This window comes from Magnolia sinica, chromosome 15 (assembly GCF_029962835.1).
Source record: "Magnolia sinica isolate HGM2019 chromosome 15, MsV1, whole genome shotgun sequence".
In the NCBI taxonomy this organism is placed as follows: Eukaryota; Viridiplantae; Streptophyta; class Magnoliopsida; order Magnoliales; family Magnoliaceae; genus Magnolia; species Magnolia sinica.
Genome location: NC_080587.1, coordinates 69,282,221 through 69,301,536, shown reverse-complemented (window position 1 = coordinate 69,301,536; position 19,316 = coordinate 69,282,221). Strand labels below are relative to the sequence as shown.

The 19,316-nt window shown below is 39.7% G+C and overlaps 1 protein-coding gene across 2 annotated transcripts in view; it reads right to left on the bottom strand.

The window, feature by feature from the left end:
- The window catches only part of LOC131226646 (uncharacterized), a 55,841-nt gene that overhangs the window by 34,767 nt on the left and 1,758 nt on the right, over positions 1 to 19,316 (bottom strand). For both annotated transcript variants that reach the window (XR_009161956.1, XM_058222240.1), the window contains exons 2-3: positions 18,692 to 19,118; positions 12,364 to 12,699 (exon numbers count right to left, since the gene is read on the bottom strand). Coding sequence is in view for 1 of the 2 variants with exons in the window: in XM_058222240.1 (XP_058078223.1) it covers positions 12,364 to 12,699; positions 18,692 to 19,118 (763 nt within the window). In the remaining variant the exon portion in view is untranslated. The remainder of the gene's footprint in view (positions 1 to 12,363; positions 12,700 to 18,691; positions 19,119 to 19,316) is intronic.

Below are 19,316 nucleotides of genomic sequence, written 5' to 3'. Positions count from 1 at the left end.
CGGGCCATCCTGGGCTTCTTTGATAACCGGAAACTCGAGAGAACGATCCTCAACGACCACCTTCACCGACGAAGGCGGCAAAGCGCCCTTCTTCCTTCTAACTCTGACTCTGATGACGCCGATCTCCTCCCTGAGCATCGTCTTAGAGTCCAATTTGAGATAAGACCCAAGATAGGCAGCCACAGAGATGAAAAACTCGTCGGACCAACGTTCCAACGGAATACCCCAGACTTGAAACCACACATTCTCCATGCCAAAGATGGAGAAGTCATCCCACTTCATAATTATGACCACCGGCCCTCCAGAATGAAGACGGCTTGCCATAAGCGGCATTTCCAGATTGATCCCAAGACACCTTTACCCAAAGTTCGTTGTAACCCAGCGGTTTGATGTTATAGTTGCCCGGACGAAAACCCGTTGTTTCTGCTATCCAATCTCTCACCTGAGAAATAGAAGCACCTTCTTTGCATTAAATGATGATCGTATCCTTGAGATCATCTCTGGCCCTGCAGAAATCCTCCAAATTAACAGTAATGGGAACGTCCAACTTAGGAAAGGAGGGGTCGAAGGTAGCGAGTTGCGGGATAGGACTGGGAGAGGGTTCGGGTGAGAGGGAATGGCTGTGAGGACTAGGGCGAGCAGGATTCTGGTGAAGGAGGACCTCCTTAAAAAAAGGAGCCTCCGAAACGATTTGGGGGGGGGGGGGGGGGGGGGTTTAATTCTACATCTGGGATCAGTTGTGTAAAGTTAGTTTATTCAGCTTAGTGGCTTTCATGGGCGCTAGCTGCTGCCTGCAATTTTCCACTATATATTAATTTGGCAATGCTAACAATGAATTTCAGTATTACTGGTCCACATTCTTCTTGAATTACACCAAAGAATATGAAACTGACAAATCAATTTAACAGTTCGACACGAGATAAAGGATACTCCAAAAGATGTCCCTATGATCATCATTTCCATTATACGCGTATAAAGAAATAGGAACACCACCAGCAGCTAATAGGTGATCTCTTTATGTATGAAGATAGTTTCATGAACCCTAGGGCCTCTTTGGATTCATGGCAAGGATAGTGAATATTGTATCCCATGAAACTAACTTTCCGTTGTTTGTGAAGCCTTCCTTTGTGGGAATTTGTGGGAAACACTATTTCCCAATTCCTTTTCTTTTGTTTGAAAATCAAAATTTTTATTTTTCCATGCCCACCCCTATGAAAGGCATGGGTTTTATAAGAGTTTAACCCAAATGTACCACCGTTCATCTTCAATTGACTCATGCTATATGTGCCAACGTGCCACCATCCATCTTCTCTTGCACCCCACATGTGCTAATCTGCCACCATCCATCTTCTCTTGTAACCCACAGATGCAAAGCATCCAACATATGCTAATGTGCCACATGTGCCACCACCATCCTCCCTTGCACCCCACATGTGCAAACCACCCCAAATGCGCCAATGTGCCACATTTACCATCATCCATCTTCGATCGCTCCATATATGTGATGTAGGCCCATGGGCCCAGCATGTGCTAATTTTGGACTTTTTTTTTAAGATAACAAAAGTTTTCATTAAAAAGGCACTAAGATAGCACCCAGAAAAAACAAAAACAAAAAAAGCAGCTAACAAAGATTGAAAAGAAAGATAACATCTTTTCCAACCACCCCTCACCCACCACCCACTCGGCAACGATATTCCATACACTAATGACAACCCACTTGCCACTTCTACTACATTGCGGAAGCATCTACCATTCCCTTACCCATATTGACCATACGTTGGCAAGAAGACATGGCCTCTAAAGAGCTTGAACTTTTTTGCGAAGGACAACCCCATGACAAGCCACAAAAGAGAACTCCAACACCGGAAGGCATGGACTAAGCCAAATTGATCTAACAAAAATAGATGCCCACACTCGGCTTAGCAAAGGGATAGTGGTTGAATAGATGGTTAACCGATTCGGCATTGGACATGCACATAAGAGGCATGTGTTAGGCATAACCGTAGAACACTTTTGGAGGTTGTCGATCATCAAGCCTCCATTTTTACCCACAAGCCATCCAGCCTAACTTATCCTTAGTCCAAAGCAAACTGTCACTTTGACTAACCGATAGCCAAAGATGCAAAAACTCCAATAGAGCAGCATACTCATCCACCTCATCGTCCAAGATGAAACAACGGCGAGGCGAAGTCCACACAACTGAGTCACCACATATATCATAGCACCTATCAACCGAGACACCCATCCGAAGCAAGGCAAGTAGTAACCAGGAATCTAATATGAAGAGGCACATCACCACTCACATCTTCCCAAAAATGGATCTTCTCCCCGTCCCCCAAGGAAAATGCCATACCTTGCTTGAACTTAGCTCTCACGCTAGAAATACCTTTTCCAAGCCACCGACGCATTTAGTTAGAAAACTCCTTAGTCCAACCACCTTCCATACATCCATACTTGCTTACAATGATCTCTCTCCAAAGAGCTCCCACCACCACCATTTACCCAAAAAGGGCCTCATTCATCAAATCCAAGTTTCGAATATTAGTGCCACCTTCATGGTAAGGTTTACAAACTTCACCTCACTCCAACAAGTGGAACTTTCTTCTTGGACAAGTCGCCCAAAAGAAAATCACATCTAAGCTTTTCAAGGTGAACAAGGACCACTTTCGAGCACCAAAAGAGCGACATGAAGTAAAGGGGCAAGTTAGATAAAGCCTCTTTAATAATAGCAATCCGCCCTCCAAGTAACAAATACCGCCCTTCCAAACTGCCAATTTCCTCTCGAATCTTGCAACCACTCTTATCCCAAAGATGCTTGGCCGGCTTTCCAATATAAAGGGGAAGGCCCAAATAAGACAATGGTAAGGATCGTGCCTTGCAACTAAAGGAACCAACTAGGCGCCTAATTGCATTATTTTGTTTTGGATTGTTTATTTATAAATTTAGGACCTAATATCAAGAACTGCAGTTTAGTATTTGTGGAAGATATGAGGGGGTATGACTGAAGATAAGGAAGTTAATTAAAAGATATGATTAAAGCTATGGGAGGATGTGAATAAAAATATAAGGGCTGATTTAAAGATGTGATTGAAGATTTTGAGGATTATTTCCAAATTTGCTTTTATTATTAATAAGCTTCTTGCCATCTTAGGTAGATTAGATTGATTTGAAATCAATCCATTAGTTGGGGGATTTTCATTAAAAGTTGTCTTTAGGGTATGTAAAAGGGGGGCAATGTAGCAAGTAGGCATTCCAAAATTTTCTAACTGTGAGTTCTCTTAAGTATATTATAAGAGAAGAAGTTTGATATCAACAAAGTTGGTTTTCCTTCTCTACCCAAATATTCTTATTGGTGTACTATTGCCCATTTCTCTGCGATTCGGGTGTTGAGATCCCATTGACTCAAGAACCAGGTTGCACCATTATGGCACCAAAGCAGGTCATCTTTGGAGATTTTTTACTCTACGTCATCTCCTAATGGCTTCGAAGGGGATGGCGCAGGAAGATTTTGCACAAGTAACCCAATGGTCCCCGGCGGAAAAACCTCAAATCTTCGTGTTTTTCACGATCTCTCCCAAATTATTAAGGATTTTTTGGGGATTTCTCCCTAGGGTTGGTTGGTTTTACTTTTACCATATGAAGGTATCCCTAGGGTTGGTTGGTTTTACTTTTACCATATGAAGGTATCCATGGGAGTTTTCCTTATCAAGGGGAGGTATTTTGGTGTTTTCCGGCCACTTTAGAGGTGAGGCTCCACCATTTTTGGCCCCATGGGGACCTTGGACATACACCACATGATCCGGCGTATACCTGGTGTGCTCCTTTTTTATTTTGTGGCAATGTGATGTGTCTATGTGACCCTCTCTATGGAGTTTCATGCTGGTTCTTGACTTTTCTCTTCTTTTTGAACCTATAACCCATTGTTTGAGACCTTTATTCTATGGAACTCTGTCCAGGATTGTTCTCTATAATTCTCCATAAGTGTATGTGGATCATATGGATGACAAAAGTTCTTTCGAATCTAGCGCGAGGTCTTTGGATTCACATCCCTTATTGATTGCAACCGTCAAGTTGGATGGTAATAATTATTTACAGTGGGCTCAGTCCGTGAAATTATTTTTGGGAGGAAGAGAGAGACTTATCTACATATTAGATGATGCTCCCGACCCTACAGATGAACATTACAAAACCTAGACCAAGGAGAACCAAGTCATGGCTTGGTAACTTAACAGTATGGATCCGTCTGTCAGTAACTTTGATATCGCCAGGTTTCAACAGGATTCACGATCTTTAAAGGAGTACTTTTCTGCCCTTCGAGGTATGTGGGATGAGTTGGATCTCTATCATCCTCTTCCGTCCGAGTCCAAGAAAGATTATGATCTTGTTTGTAAACAACAGAAAGAAACCTGAAGCATGCAGTTCCTTTCCGATCTTAACTCCAAATATAAAGGTGTTCGTGAGCATATTATAGTGATGGATCCTCTTCCCCCCTTGACAGCAATTTATGATATGATCTAGCGCATTGCTACCCCATCCACATCAACCTCCGTATCATTTGATAATTATGCATACGCAGTTGGTACTAGTCTTCTTTCAATCCTACATCTAGAACACATGGGTGTGGTTGTGACTTTTGGTATAGCAATCAAGCCCAGGGTCGTACTATCGATCGTGGTGGCTACCGTGGCCGAAGTGGATGTGGAGATGACCGTGATGCGTCTCGCAGTTATACACATTGTGGGGACCCAAATCACTATGTTGATCGGTGTTGGAAACTTATGGGTCATCCACCTTGGGCGAGTGCTTCTTTGGCTAGTAGTGCACCTTCTGATGCTGATCAACTTCACAGCCTACACTTGGGAGAACATCAAGGGAAGTCGCCTTCAAGTGATATTGTCATCGTCTCCCGAGAGATCTATGATGCCCTTATGCGATTCCATGTTCGTGATAAGCCCGATGTTTCTAGATCCGTTGTAGCCCAATTAGGCACTGCTCTCCATGTATCGTCATCTCCTTCATACTAAGTCATTAACTCAGGAGCCACCTCGCACATGACCGGTAAGCCTCACTTGTTTAATTCTTACCTTCCTTCTAATCAGTCACATTTTGTCACTGTTGTGGATGGAAACCAAACCCTTGTATCTGGGACCAGTACCATTAAGCTATCTTCTTCCTTGCATTTGTCGTATGTTCTACATGTTTCTAGTTTTCCTCTCAATCTACTACCCATTAGTTCTCTTACGAAATCCTTAAATTGTTCTGTAACATTCTTTCCCTCTCGTTGTATGTTTCAGGACCTTCAAACGAAGCGGATGATTGGTGGGAGCCATGAACATGACGGGTGACGGCATTCACTTCCTAGATGATGTATCTTCCATAGGAACTAGTGTTTTATCCTTAGATAGGGAGTCCGTGTCTAGGTGGCATTACCGCTTAGGGCACTCATCCTTGTCTAGATTAAAGCTCTTGTTTCCTTCAATCTTTGTATCTAAACCCTTATGCTGTGAGACTTGTGAGTTCTCCAAACATCATCGGACTATCTTCCCTCCTAGTTCATCTGATAGGAAACCTAGACCTTTTGAACTTGTCTACTCTGACGTTTAGGGCTTTGCTCCTGTTATCTCTCTTTTTGGATACAAGTATTTTGTCACATTTATTAATGATTATACTCGAATGACACGGGTGTATCTTCTAAAGTCTAAACATGAAGTATTTGATATGTTTAAAATATTTTACAATGAGGTGGTTACCCAATTTCAATATTCTATCAAAGTTCTTCAGTCGAACAATGGGGGCGAGTACTTGTCACATGTCTTTCTGTTTTTCTTGCAGGACCATGTTATCTTCGTGTCCACGGACTCCTCAACAAAATGGTGTGGCTGAGCGAAAGAGTCGTCATCTTCTTGAGGTCACCCGTGCCCTCTTACATGGTATGAATCTGTCTAAATGTTTTTGGGATGATGCCTTGCTTACTATTGTATTTCTAATTAATTGCATTTCATCTCGAATATTATCTCGCAAGTCTTCATTTGAAATTTTGCATCCACACAATAAACCCTTTTCCTTTACCCCCTAAAGCTTTTGGATATACATGTTTTGTTCAAATTATCGATGGAACTAATGACAAGTTGAGTCCACGGGCCACAAAGTGTCTTTTTAGGCTACTCTAGATCACAAAAGGGGTACAAATGTTATGACCCTCGGACCAATAAGAGATATGTTTCCGCTGATGTGACGTTCTTTGAAGACATTCCATATTTCTCTGGTGATGGGAGATCTTTACATAGCCATCTCATGAGTCAAGGTGAGCATGTGCAATCTTCCTCCATACCCCTTCCTGTCTCATGTCTTAGTGATGTTCCCACTCTATATGTCTCAAAGCCCATTCTTGTGTATCATCGACGAACTAAATCCTCAACTACTAAGCCGCCCTGATGCAAGATGATGGAAACTATCCTGGGGTGCATGATAAGAGATCAATTACACATTAATTTCAGCAATCAACATGTAAAATCAAGCATATCCTCATAGTAGATTCAAAAATTCAGATTTATAATATGAAGATCTTAGGTTTTCACATACACAGTGTATGAAAATATAAAATAGTTCAAGAGTGGCCCAGTTGGAAGTAGGAACTTCCAATCTAGCGTAGGCACGTTTCACACTCAAGGGAATGACTAGTAGGTTTTATGATTAGGGTTAAGAAGGGGAAAATCTGAAATATGGAGAATTAGGGTTCCTGGGAATTGGGAATTTTGGAATTAGGGTTTTTAGAAATTGAGGAAAATAAGAAGTTGAAGATCTAGGGTTTAGAAGGTTGTAATGGATGGGAAAAGAGGAAAATATTAGATGAAGAGAATACCTTTCGAAGAAGAAGAAGAGGAAGGATGTACCTTGGAATCCACCACCAAATAAGCTTCTACCCTTCGACAATTTAATTGGAAGGGAGAGTTTTTTTAAATTAAAAAAACCCTAGAAAATAATGAAGAAAATTGCTTCACACAAGAGAGTTCCACTCTTCTTCTTTTTTCTTCTCAATAACACCACTAGCGTTGGAACTCCACCCCCCCTTGTGCTTTTATAATAAAAAATTCGGAATTAAAATCCAACATAATTACAACTATGCCACTCACTTAAGTAAAGTGGCCCATCGTCCAAAATAAGAAAACTAAAACATATATTATCAATCTCAACCATCAAATAACTCCTAAAAATAACAAAAACCCTAAATAAAGCAAGATCAAAGTCCAAGGGGACTAGATGTAAAAGATCTAGTGGCCCAATGGCCTGATCGACAAGATCCAAGGTCGGATCGACACGAAATAGAAATCCTATGACTAAAATAGTCTCCTAAGCAGCGCACATGCATCATCCCAAGGTGGGGTCTTCCTGATGCAAGTCCAATGCATGTGGGGTATTCAAAATGGCCTGTCAGGCCCCATTTGGAACTCGTCTCTCATCCACAAAAAAAGCTGCACTAATGTGGGTGGTCGTCTCCGTCTCTGGTACATCCGATTAGGTCCTCTGATGTCCCCATCACACCCCTCATCTCATATGCTTCTACCGGTGGTTCAGGTATACCTTCGTTATCTCATGATGATGATCTTCATATTGCCTTGTGCAAGCCTGCCCATTCATGCACTAAACATCCCAATAACAATTTTGTTTCATATCACCATCTTTCACCTACACTCCAGTCTTTTGCAGCTTCCATATCCTCCACTATTACCCCGCGTGACTTGAAGGAAGCTATGAGTAGCCCTAACTGGACTAAGGTAATGATGGACGAAATGTAAGCATTGGAAGAGAACAAGAATTGGGAGTTAGTTCCTTTAGCTAAAGGCAAACAGACAGTTGGTTGTCGGTGGGTCTATATCAACAAGTACCTTCCCGATGGTTCTATTGATCGGCATAAGGCACGGCTAGTTGCCAAGGGTTATAATCAGACATATGGCATCGACTACTTTGAGACATTTTATCCTGTGGCCAACCTTAACTCTATTCATGTGGTTATCTCCTTGGCAATCAATTTATCTAGGCCCCTCTTTCAACTCGACGTGTAGAATACCTTCTGGCATGGCGATCCCACCAAGGAGATTTATATGGATCAACCCACAAGCTTCTTTATGGCCTCTAACAAACGTGTCGCCTGAAGAAGTCCATTTAAGGCCTTAAGCAGTCCCCACGTGCCTAGTTCGATAAATTTAGTCGTGCTCTCCTAGACTTTGGATTTATCGGCAATCAAGCCGATCACTCCATCTCCATCTGTCGTCGGCCTGCTGAGATCATGGTGATGATTGTTTATGTAGATGACAACATGTTGTCTGACGATGATACTAACGAGATGGTGCAGCTTAAATCTTTTCTCAAGACTCGATTTGAAATCAAAGACCTAGGCACTCTTTGGTATTTTCTTGGCATAAAAGTTGCTTGGTCTAAATTTGGGATTGTGCTCTCACAAAGGAAATATGCTCTTGATCTTCTCTCCAAAACTGAGATGCTAGGATATAAGCCTACTACCACGCCTATGGATCCTACTTATGAAATTATTCCTGATGATGGTGAGCTTCTCTCTGATCCTGGGATGTATAGACGATGATTGATAGACTCATCTATCTCACTATTACACGGCCAGACATCTCATATGTTGTGGGAGTTGTAAGTGAATTCATGCATTCTCCTCGGACCACACATCTGACCGCAGTATATCGTATCCTCTGGTATCTCAAGTCCTCCTCAGGCAAAGGTTTACTTTTTCAACCGCATGGCCATCTTCATTTGTCTGGTTATTCTAACGCCGATTGTGCTAGAAGTACACATGATCGACATTCTACGTCCAGGTACTGTATGCTCGTAGGTGGCAACCTTGTAACTTGGAAGAGCGAGAAACAATTTGTCACCGCGCGATCTTCAGCCGAGGCTGAGTTTTGGGCCATGGCTCATGCGACATGTGAACTTATTTGGCTTCAAACCCTCTTACAAGAACTCGGTTATCCTCCTTCGAATCCTATTCCCTTGCATTGCAACAGCCTGGCTACCATTCACATTGCTAACAATCCAGTGTTCCATGAGCGCACAAAACACATTGAGGTCGACTGTCATTTCATTCGGGAAAAGTTGCTACAAAGGAAATTTCTACTCCTTTCGTTCACTCCGGGGACCAGTTGGCCAATGTTCTTACCAAATCTCTAAGTATGGATGCACTTCTTTGTATTTGTGACAAGTTGGGCATGATCAATATGTATGCTCAAACTTGAGGGTTATATGTTTTTACGTGTCCTTTTGTGTGTGCATGTTCACAGTGTTTGGTGCTCCTGCGGAGCACTTTATTGTAACTCAAGTATTATAATAAAAAGGGTGTGTGGGGTCGGGAGCCCTAACACATGTTTTCACCAAACCTCTCTCTCCTTCTCCGTCTCTTCTCTCACTCTTCCATTTCTTCCATCTTCTTCCTCCAATCTCTTCCACTCTACTTAAACATGCTCTTATACTCCATCGCATGAGAAAACACATTGGTTGTAATTTGCTTCGTCCAACCGTCGCCCAATTCGTAACATATTTTCTAACACTAAAAAGGTTGTATGCAAAACAATCTAAAGCTTAGAAGCTTTATAGTGTTGGCCGATCAGAATAATGAGCATTAGTCAAAGAAGCTCGAAGGACGGTCCAACAAATTATCCTTTCATAGTGATTCTGCACGTAAGTACTAAAGGCATTAAATTCATCAAAAGCCTTAGTAAGTGCGTTAAAATTGGTAGACAATGATGACAAGCCAGCACTAAGATACATTTACGATGCGATAGAGAGGGCCAGATCAAAATTTATTAAACACTTTAATTATAAAGAACATAATTACTAGCCTGTATTATATATAATATATAGAAGATGGGGCAGCCAAATGCCATCTCCTTTATATTCGGTTACCTACATCCTAAATCCTACCGTATTCTTCAATTTCCTTTTCCAAGTGAGGCAAAAGCGACACATATGATAGGATTTCTTGACATTTTGGAGAGAATGGTTCTACATAAGGATGAACATGATAGGATATCCGGACTTCTAGATTTCTACTTAAAGAGCGTGTCGATTTTCTTAAGAGACAATCATCCGGCATAAAACTATGAAAGTGCCAGGTATAAACATCCTCGAGAGTTACTGTTATTCAAACTTAGAATATTTTTTTTACAAACTAGTCTCAAACTGTTATTTATTAAACAGCTGACTGGTGAGGAATGTACGAAGGGGACCCAAACAAGAAGGATCCAATACTAAAGGCATTGGCCCTAAAAATTCATGTCTTTACATGTCCTGCAAGCAGTTGCGAGTGCAACTAGAGTACATTCAAGTCGATAAGATTTTCAATTCACTCTTCAAATGTTGGATTTAGAGTGAATATTAAAACCTAAAAGTATCTGATAGTAATCGCTAATTCACTTTCAATTGAAATGTTATACAATTACACACTAAAAAAAAAGAAGAATTGTCTTGAACAAAAGAAGCTAAATGACCTAGTTTTTGTCCAATATAACCAAAAGCCACGAGAACAATTCCAGGCTAGGCGAGAAAAACCTAATTTCTATGATCCCCTTTGCCTAGATAATTTGGAGGCAGATTGTGAGTGGATTGTAGAGACAAAGGACCCAGCTCTTTGCAGGCAAGGAACTAACATGGGCCTAAGTAGAAGATGTCGCATTTGAATCGGCATTTGAAGAAAGTTATTCAAGTCAAAGGTGGAGAAGATGGGCAAGCATGAAAACTAGTAGCAATCAAGGCCAGGAAGCAAACAAGATTGAAGAGATACATGCAAAAGATGATCAATATCTACCATTGGATGTGGATGAACAACTAGTGTGAACTTATTACAAAAAAATTTTAAAAATAATAATAATAATAAAAACAGAAGAAGATGAAGTATATCTCGAAGGAGATGACGACGATGATAATGACAATAATGGCAGTGGTGATGTGCCACAATGGATCGTGGATTAATGTGTATAAGCCTATTTTTAAATTTTTAATTTTGAATTTGTAACTTTGTAGTTTCAATTTGTACAATATATTTCTACATCAAGTCATCAATAAAATTTCTATGTTTTTTTTCATTATTTTGAGTATATGTATTGTATCATTTGTGTACTTCTTACTTTATTAAAGTTGTTAGTTATCTTGTTAATTGTTATAGATAGTCTAATAGTCATTCAGATGTAAATAGAATCATGTAATGTAACAAACTATCATGAAATAGATTTTTTTTAATCCAAACACTTGTATTAATCTTATATATTTTTCTATAATTTTTTGGAATTTTTCCTTTTTTATTTTGTGACTTTTTTTGAATTTTTCCCCAAAAAAAAAAAAAAAAAATTGAGCAAGGACTTGTGCGACCACATATGCAATTATGTGGTCACATAATTGGTTAGACTGCCCATGGGTGCACAGAAATCGCTTATACGATTTGACAGCATTGATCCTTTCCCATGCTTTTCACAAAACCAAACAGGCCCTTAGTTGTCAAACATCTAGATTCATAATGCTTTTTTAATGGTCAGTTTCACACATGATGTGCAGTAACGGCCGTTACAGGTTTTTTCTAAAAGAAGAAGACCGTAATGCCCCGCTACAGGGGGCCATAATGGCCCCATATCATAACGGTAACAGTGGTGACCATTACAGCCACTACTAACATCATGGAATACCTTTGTTTCACGTCATATTCATAAGGAAATTATCATAAACTATTAGCTTGTTCGAAACAGGTATAGAAGGTGACTGATGCAGGACAATTAACCACTTGCTCTAAAAGCTTGAACTGTTAGAGCATGGCGAATCAATCCCTTTATCTCATAGCCCAGGCCCCACATCATGGGTTAGGAACTCGGCCGAACCCCCCTCGTGGGCCCCAAATCACATGGGTACCGCCTCACACAGGCCGCCCACCCCGAGTGTGCCCCTGCATCCCACAGGCAACCCCACTCGAGCCCGGTGTGAAAATGCCCCTGCATTAGTGGCCACCTAAATGAGATGAGAGGATAACAAGTAAGCAGATGGGAGCATCCAGAGCATTCCACAAGGCAAGCGATGGATGGCCCAGCTTCCAAAATATGTGAACCATTCCATGAACGGCACCATCCGGATACTGGGATACATCAAAACAGCCCATGAACTTCAAGAAATTAGGATAAGATTTCCAAGCCAAAGACATGCCACATTGAACAACGCATTCTTTCATGCATCTGATGATACACCAAGCAGTATAAATAACTCTTTCAACAAGATACCAATAAAATAAACACATCAGAGATAGTAAAATTCAAGGAGGAACTTCTATCGATCAATTAAAGATAAACTATGCAAATAGAGAACCTGCCTACACAGCTTGCCACATGCAGCAGACAGAGCCCGGATAGCATAAGCATATATTTTCCTCATGTCAGAGACCTTGAACCTGGAGAACTCCCCTTGACAAATGTGCAAAAACTCTTTCCACAACTTGCAACTACCAGAATGTTGCTTCAGTATTTTTTCCCATCTTTCCATGAGGATCTCAGTACTATCCCTGCTCTGATAAGCCTTCAGAAGACAAAGCAATAGGTCTTCATTATCTGGATTTAGTTCAACTGCCTTCTCCAGTATACTGATCTTCTTTTCAAGTGTCTGCAAACGAGCTGCCTTTTGCGGTTGCATACTTGCAACTTTGTCCTGAACTCAAAAAGCATTAATGAGAAAATGAATTATCTATCAAAGAACTGCTGCTTGACATGAAAAAGTGGTATCCGGCACAAAAACAGTCAATATTGGTAGTAAATTTCAGTAAAGTTATTAAAATATGTAAATATTGTTGCATAAAATCTTCCCAAAGAATCAGTGGAAAACCTTGGAAAAGAAATCGGTTTCCATTGACATAAAGTTTCACCCTGTTTGAGAAAAGAAAAAACACTGTGGAAATCGATTTCCATTTCCACAGTTTTCCTTGAAAAGGGACAAAAAAGGTTTCCATTTTGAAACTTGTTAGTTGTTACATCTGGATTTCCTCATTTACGAGGGACACAACCAACCATTGGGGGTCTTTCAGTTCTTGTTTACACTGTGTAAGTACATAACCAAACCATCTTCTCCAACATTCTTCCATAACCCTGCTCAAGTACATAACCAAACCATCTTCTCCAACCTTCTTCCATAACCCTGCTCAAGTTCATTGCTGTGAAGGGAACCCACCACAACAGTCCCAATCAAAGATTATAAGTGTATGGTTTCCAACCCTAATGTTTATGACCACCTATCATGAGGCAATATTTTGCCAAAGTCGGGCCCTTTAATCTTATGGCTAACGGTGTTATGCATGCTCCTTTTCTGGTATGATTAGGTTCGGATCCATATTCTTTATAGATTTTTTTTCCGGTCCAAATCAGGTATATCTACCATGAATCCGACATTGATGTTGTTTCCTGGTATGAAACACCTTTGAAACAACTGTAAATATTGTGTTTTGAGGTCAATTGGGCATTTTGAATTAGGTTAAAGGGTTTCTCCCTAGAAATTTGCCAAAGATCAAGTTTAGCTTGGGTGTATATGATAACACATGCCGACTATTGGATGTGTTTATTCATTTCCTTGCTCTTCCTGATGCAAAGCAATCACTAGATTAGGAAATCATTTCCCATGGAAATCATGTGTGCTAAAGAAACAGCTTATTCTGGATTCTTTTACACACAATTCTGTGTTTTTAGTTTTCCACAGTGGATTCCATTTCCCTGTTGTGGATTCTCCCTATCCAAACAGGCCAATGCACCAACCTACCCAACTCCCTACCTCAGATGGGTGTATCATACAATACTCGGATAATGTAGCAAAGATCTTGTGTGGGCTTGCTGAAGCCAGGCCATACATCACTCGAATGGGGTCAGGATGGACCAATGTTACCTAAATCCCCAACTACTTGCATTTTTACATTCCAAATCGTGCAATCCAGATTATGGGTCGTTTGTGATCTAAAATTATGGTTTCACAATCCTAGTGTTTCTTTAAAGTCATTGATTGTAATCAACCTATGTGATAGACTAGTAGATGATGCTTGATTGTAATCAACCTATGTAATAGTCTATTGCATTGCGCATGTGGGAGTTTTGTGCTCTCATTGTCAGTCCCCAGCCTGAATAAAGGAAGAGGGTTGCATCAAGTTGGCAGCCGGTGTCAATCTTATGATGTAACTTTCATCATGAATCCGAGCTGATGCAAGGAATACTAGCCAACGCACCAAAAGCTTCAGAGCTGCTGGGGAAGGACCGGAATATCCCTCTATCCAGGCCCTCCCAGGAAAACCAACCGAAACCTTCGTGGCTACCCCGCATCTCACGGGTCCCACAGTGGGCCCCACCCCATGGCCATTCTGCATCTCACAGACCCCACCTCGTGGGCCACCCAACCCTAGTGCGGAGATGCACCTGCATCATCCACCCACACCGGTAAGGAGACTCAAAAACATTGGTCTCCCGCTCTGATGCCACTTGATGCAGGGAGTACCAGCCCCACAGTGGCCCCCACCTCGTGGCCATTCTGAATCTCACATAGCCCACCTCCTGGGCCACCCCACCCCAGTGTGGAGATGCACCCGCATCATGAGCAATATGAGACTTAAAGTTTATACAGTAGAAATGTATATTTACGTTTAGATTGTAGATATCTATATAGTGGGATCTATAATAATAGCAACAACAACAACAACAATAATAATAATCATTTCATGTATAAATTCACATATAAAGCTATATTGCATGTACTAGTTTATATACTAGAGCAACTGACAAGATCCTACCCCTAGCATACCACTTATTTGAGGAAGCAATATGCATGTGCCCATTCCCTTTATTATGGAATCTAGGTAACCTTAGGAGACTGCATGTGTGACAAATTCCCTTTATTATGGAATCCCTTTGGAATGTGAGGCAGCCCAATAAGGTGGTCTTTCAATGCCCTATATCTCAACACATTTGCTCAATTTTGCAGTTTATATGCGTGGTTTTGGAAGTCAGTAACAATGCAGCCACAACCATATCAGCCACCCCCATTGCACGATACGGGAGTGAACTTGTCCATTTCAGGAAAGGAAGAGAGAGAGAGAGAGAGAGAGAGAGAGAGAGAGAGAGTCGTATCAGTAGGTCACCACAGAATCCAACTTTCCTCTGGTTTTTCCACTTGCTTCTTCATTTAAACTGCAAAAGAGGCTTGAAAACTCATTACATACTACCAAGGATAGAATTAGAAATGAATGCATTCAAGGAAACTTAGGAGTAGCATATCACCAATAGGTAGATGCAATGGTTTAAATATCGATGCTATTGACCAATGGTATATGTATCACACTGCAGTCATACACAACAGGGTGGTATGTGTCAAAATTCCTGGTGACATGCAATATTTTGCAAAATATCGCCATGCACCAACAAAATATCAATGCATTGCGATATTTTGCAAACATCACCTTTATAAGCTTCCCGATATCGTCAATGCGTGAGATACGTATGGGCGATCTTGTAGTTGTGTCAGCCCCTTGCAAAAAAAATTCAAAATTTCGACAAAAATCCCAAAAAATAATAATAATAAATAAATAAATAATTAAAAAAATTTGATTTTCTTTGAAATTTTTTACTATGATCTCCTAAGGGGATTTCAACCATTCCTTTTAATTTGTTTGGATAGAAAAGGGGAATCAAACGCGAAAACCTAGATCAAAGAGCGTCCGGTACCGAAAATCCAATCAAAGAGTTTTTGCTAATTTGAACTGCTTTCTCTGGTTCAAATTGCTTGGAATCAATGGAATGAAGTTAGTAATCCATGATTTTGCATGTTTTGCATGCCTAATCATGAATTTTGATCTTCGATTATCGAATTTGGAGGTGGGGAAATTTGGAGATGGGGAAATTTGGAGAAAATCTGAAATTTCTCAATTTCACCCATCTAACTTGCAATTAAAGTGTGGAAAAATCACATTAGAGTACTTGGCGGATTATCCACAAATTGACATAACTTTTTGGAATGTAAAAAATATTTTTCTATTTAAAATATCAAAAAATATATTAAATTAGATTGACTACATGTTATTTGCACTTAATAGTTGTGTATTTATGTGTATGCTAATCTTAACATCAGCCATACTAATTAATTTATTTTCAAAAAATATTTTTAATTTTTTAAAATATACAAAAAAAATATATTTAAAAAAAAAAAAAATGCACCGTGCATTGTAGGACACATTTACTGCAAGTATTTAGTACATCGAATGCACTGATAAATTATATGAATTATAGAAATATTAGTGATTTTTTATTTATTATTTTAAATTTAATAATAAAAATTGGGGGCACAACACAGCCACAAAAGTATATTTAGGGCAAAGGCACAAGTATATTTTTACTTCGTTTTTGCCTTTTGAATGTATTGATTGTGTTTTTATACATATCTTCTATTATTTATAAGTTATATGAACAGATTTTGAGTATTATTACATCACTTCTATCAGACAACGCATAGTTTAGGACCCTATACAAAGAAAACTAATTGTGTGTAATAGTTTTTTGTGATCTTTTAAGTTCTAAGTGTGTAATAATCTCCTTTTTAACATCCCAATAAGTTTTGTTGAAATTTTTGAAATTTTCCAATGTTTCCCATAAACAACGTCAACGATACATATGATATGTCCCACGTGACACTGATATGTTTCCATATCCCAAGGCTGCGATACATGCATCGATACAGATACTTAAACCACCGATACGAGGAAAAGTAGATTTATATGGTTTCATCACGTGCAACAAAGACCCAGAACCATGCTGGTTAGAAGGAGTGAGTTTGTACAAGTTAAAGACTCTAAAAGAGCAAGGGGAAGGCCAAAAAGGGTGTGGATGGAGGTAGTAAGAAGTGACTTAATGACATAGGGTCTAATTAAAGGTCTGGCCTTTGATAGAGTAGAATGGCATAACGGGATTCATGTAGCCAACCCTAATCAATTGGGATAAGGCTTAGAAGATGATGATGATCTAGGCCTATTCCGTAGATCTAAACACAAGATTTGAGTGAGATTCAATGACTTGAAGCAAAATGAACCATTTGGAGAAAAATTGGAAGTGGAAAACTATCACTTCTTTTCATTTTTTTTCCATATTCTTTTTGTTGTTTTTCAATATAATGGACCCTAATCTGTCAAATGATGCTTGCTTTATGTTTGATTAGGGCCTATTTGGTTGACTTTCAATAGGTCAAGCCAACAAACTATTCTATCAAAGTATGGTATGATACACCATTGAAAACATGTTAAAACAGAAAAAGAAAATGACAAATTTGAATGTTTTATAATTTTTTCCAATTTTCTTGATAATTTTTCAAAATAATAATAATAATAATAATATGCCAAAAAATTCAGCCAACACGGGCCTGTTTGTCAATACAGGTCCTATATGCCCTGAATTGTATCGCTTTTGGGCCCGGCTAATACACTCCCTGCTAATGATACTCAAAACCTTGTATGCAACCATAGGGCTGCATATAGGCTTGTATCTACAACCAAACAGCATATAAAGCCTATACTGCCAAACATATAACAGGGATTTTCCAAACAGTTGTATGTAAACACCCCTAAGGTTCAAGGTATTCAAAATCGGTTACGTAACGGCCGTTACGCGTTACGGGGTCGAAACGGCCATTACAGAAAAACGGGCCATAACAATCCCGCAACGGACCCGTAATGGTCCAGTAACAGTTTTTTTCAAAAACTAAAAACGGATTTAAGGTGCCCTGAAATTTTTTAACATGCCAAGAGTAGGGTTAAGATCGGAGATATTTGACCATTATATGTATATATATATATATATATATATATATATAGAGAGAGAGAGAGAGAGAGAGAGAGAGAGAGAGAGAGAGAGAGATGAGTGCATGCACATATTTACCTGGACGAGAGAAAGTAGAAATGTTGGACTCTTTATATCAATCAGATGCTAATCCTAGGGGTTACACAATCAAACAACTTAATTGCTCCATATGGTTGTCCATAATGAACATATGGTTGATATAAAGAATAGTTAAGAGTACAGTTGAACTTTTTTCTTTGCTTATTTAGAGACCTTTATTGTAAGGAGAGAGTTTGGGAGAAATAATTACGAGAGCCAATAGAATTTTAGAGTAGCTGTCTTCAAGTTGAAGTGGGATTGTGAGATGGGATTCAATATTCTATTGGTGTGAATCCTCTGGAGCCCCTTTATGTAGCCCCATAGGGTTTGTGTTGACAAACAGATTGTATCCTTCTATTTACTGTTTATCTATTACTATTGAATTTGGAGAGATTGGAGCTAAACTCTGGCACAATCCTTTCAGTGTGGACCACAATTCTCCTCCAAACAATTGCAGACAAAAAGTCAAGGACTTCTATTGCATATGGACTAAGAATGATATTTCTTTTCAACCATCCCATTAGCAGGCAATCAATCCAATGGCTATGATTGTTCAAGATGAAGCATTTTGCAGTATCATCCATCCATGCTAGAGCCCGCCAAATGCATAGATAGACATTTACAGGTGTGCATGACAGTGTGGAATGCTGGTCCATACAAAAATACCAGTAATTCAAGTTGACCATTTTATACTTCCTCTTTCAAAACTAGGTAAACATCTTATAAGAAGCTAATAACAGCAAGCACACCTGGAATTCTGCAAATGCAAACCAAACTTTCTCATCGTGAGGGGTTTCTCGAGACATCTTGTTGAACTCCTTTGTTCTGCGCAACACTTCATCTTCCCAGGATTCTGCAATTTCCGCCTTGGCTAGTGATTCGGTATTATTACCACCTTCATGAGAAGTTTGCAGCTCAATTAAAGGAATAAATTCTCCAGGATTTGTCGAATATTTCTTGGCAGCAAGGACTCGCACACGCTTGAAGTCCTTGTGCCGTTCTAAAGTGGAATATTTCGTAGAAAAATAGCGTCCTCCTCTTAGTTTATGATCCAATGCATCAACATCTCCATCCATGTCCAATGCCGAATTCCTTTGTCTCCAATGATACAAAACTTGCACATGGACCCCTGATGAGTTCATGGAATTGTGAAGCTTGTAACGGGCAATATCCATTCTGCATTTTTTTTAATCCAATTGTCAGCAAACCAAAGATGGTAGACAATTCAAGATTTCAAACAATGTAGAACAATTTCTCAAGCTACCTCTAGAGAATCAAGATCCTTATAAGGATTGATGCTATTACCATATGTGCTTTGTACAACTTCCATTACTCTATAATTCCAATCAACGATTACATCTGGAATGTTGCTCA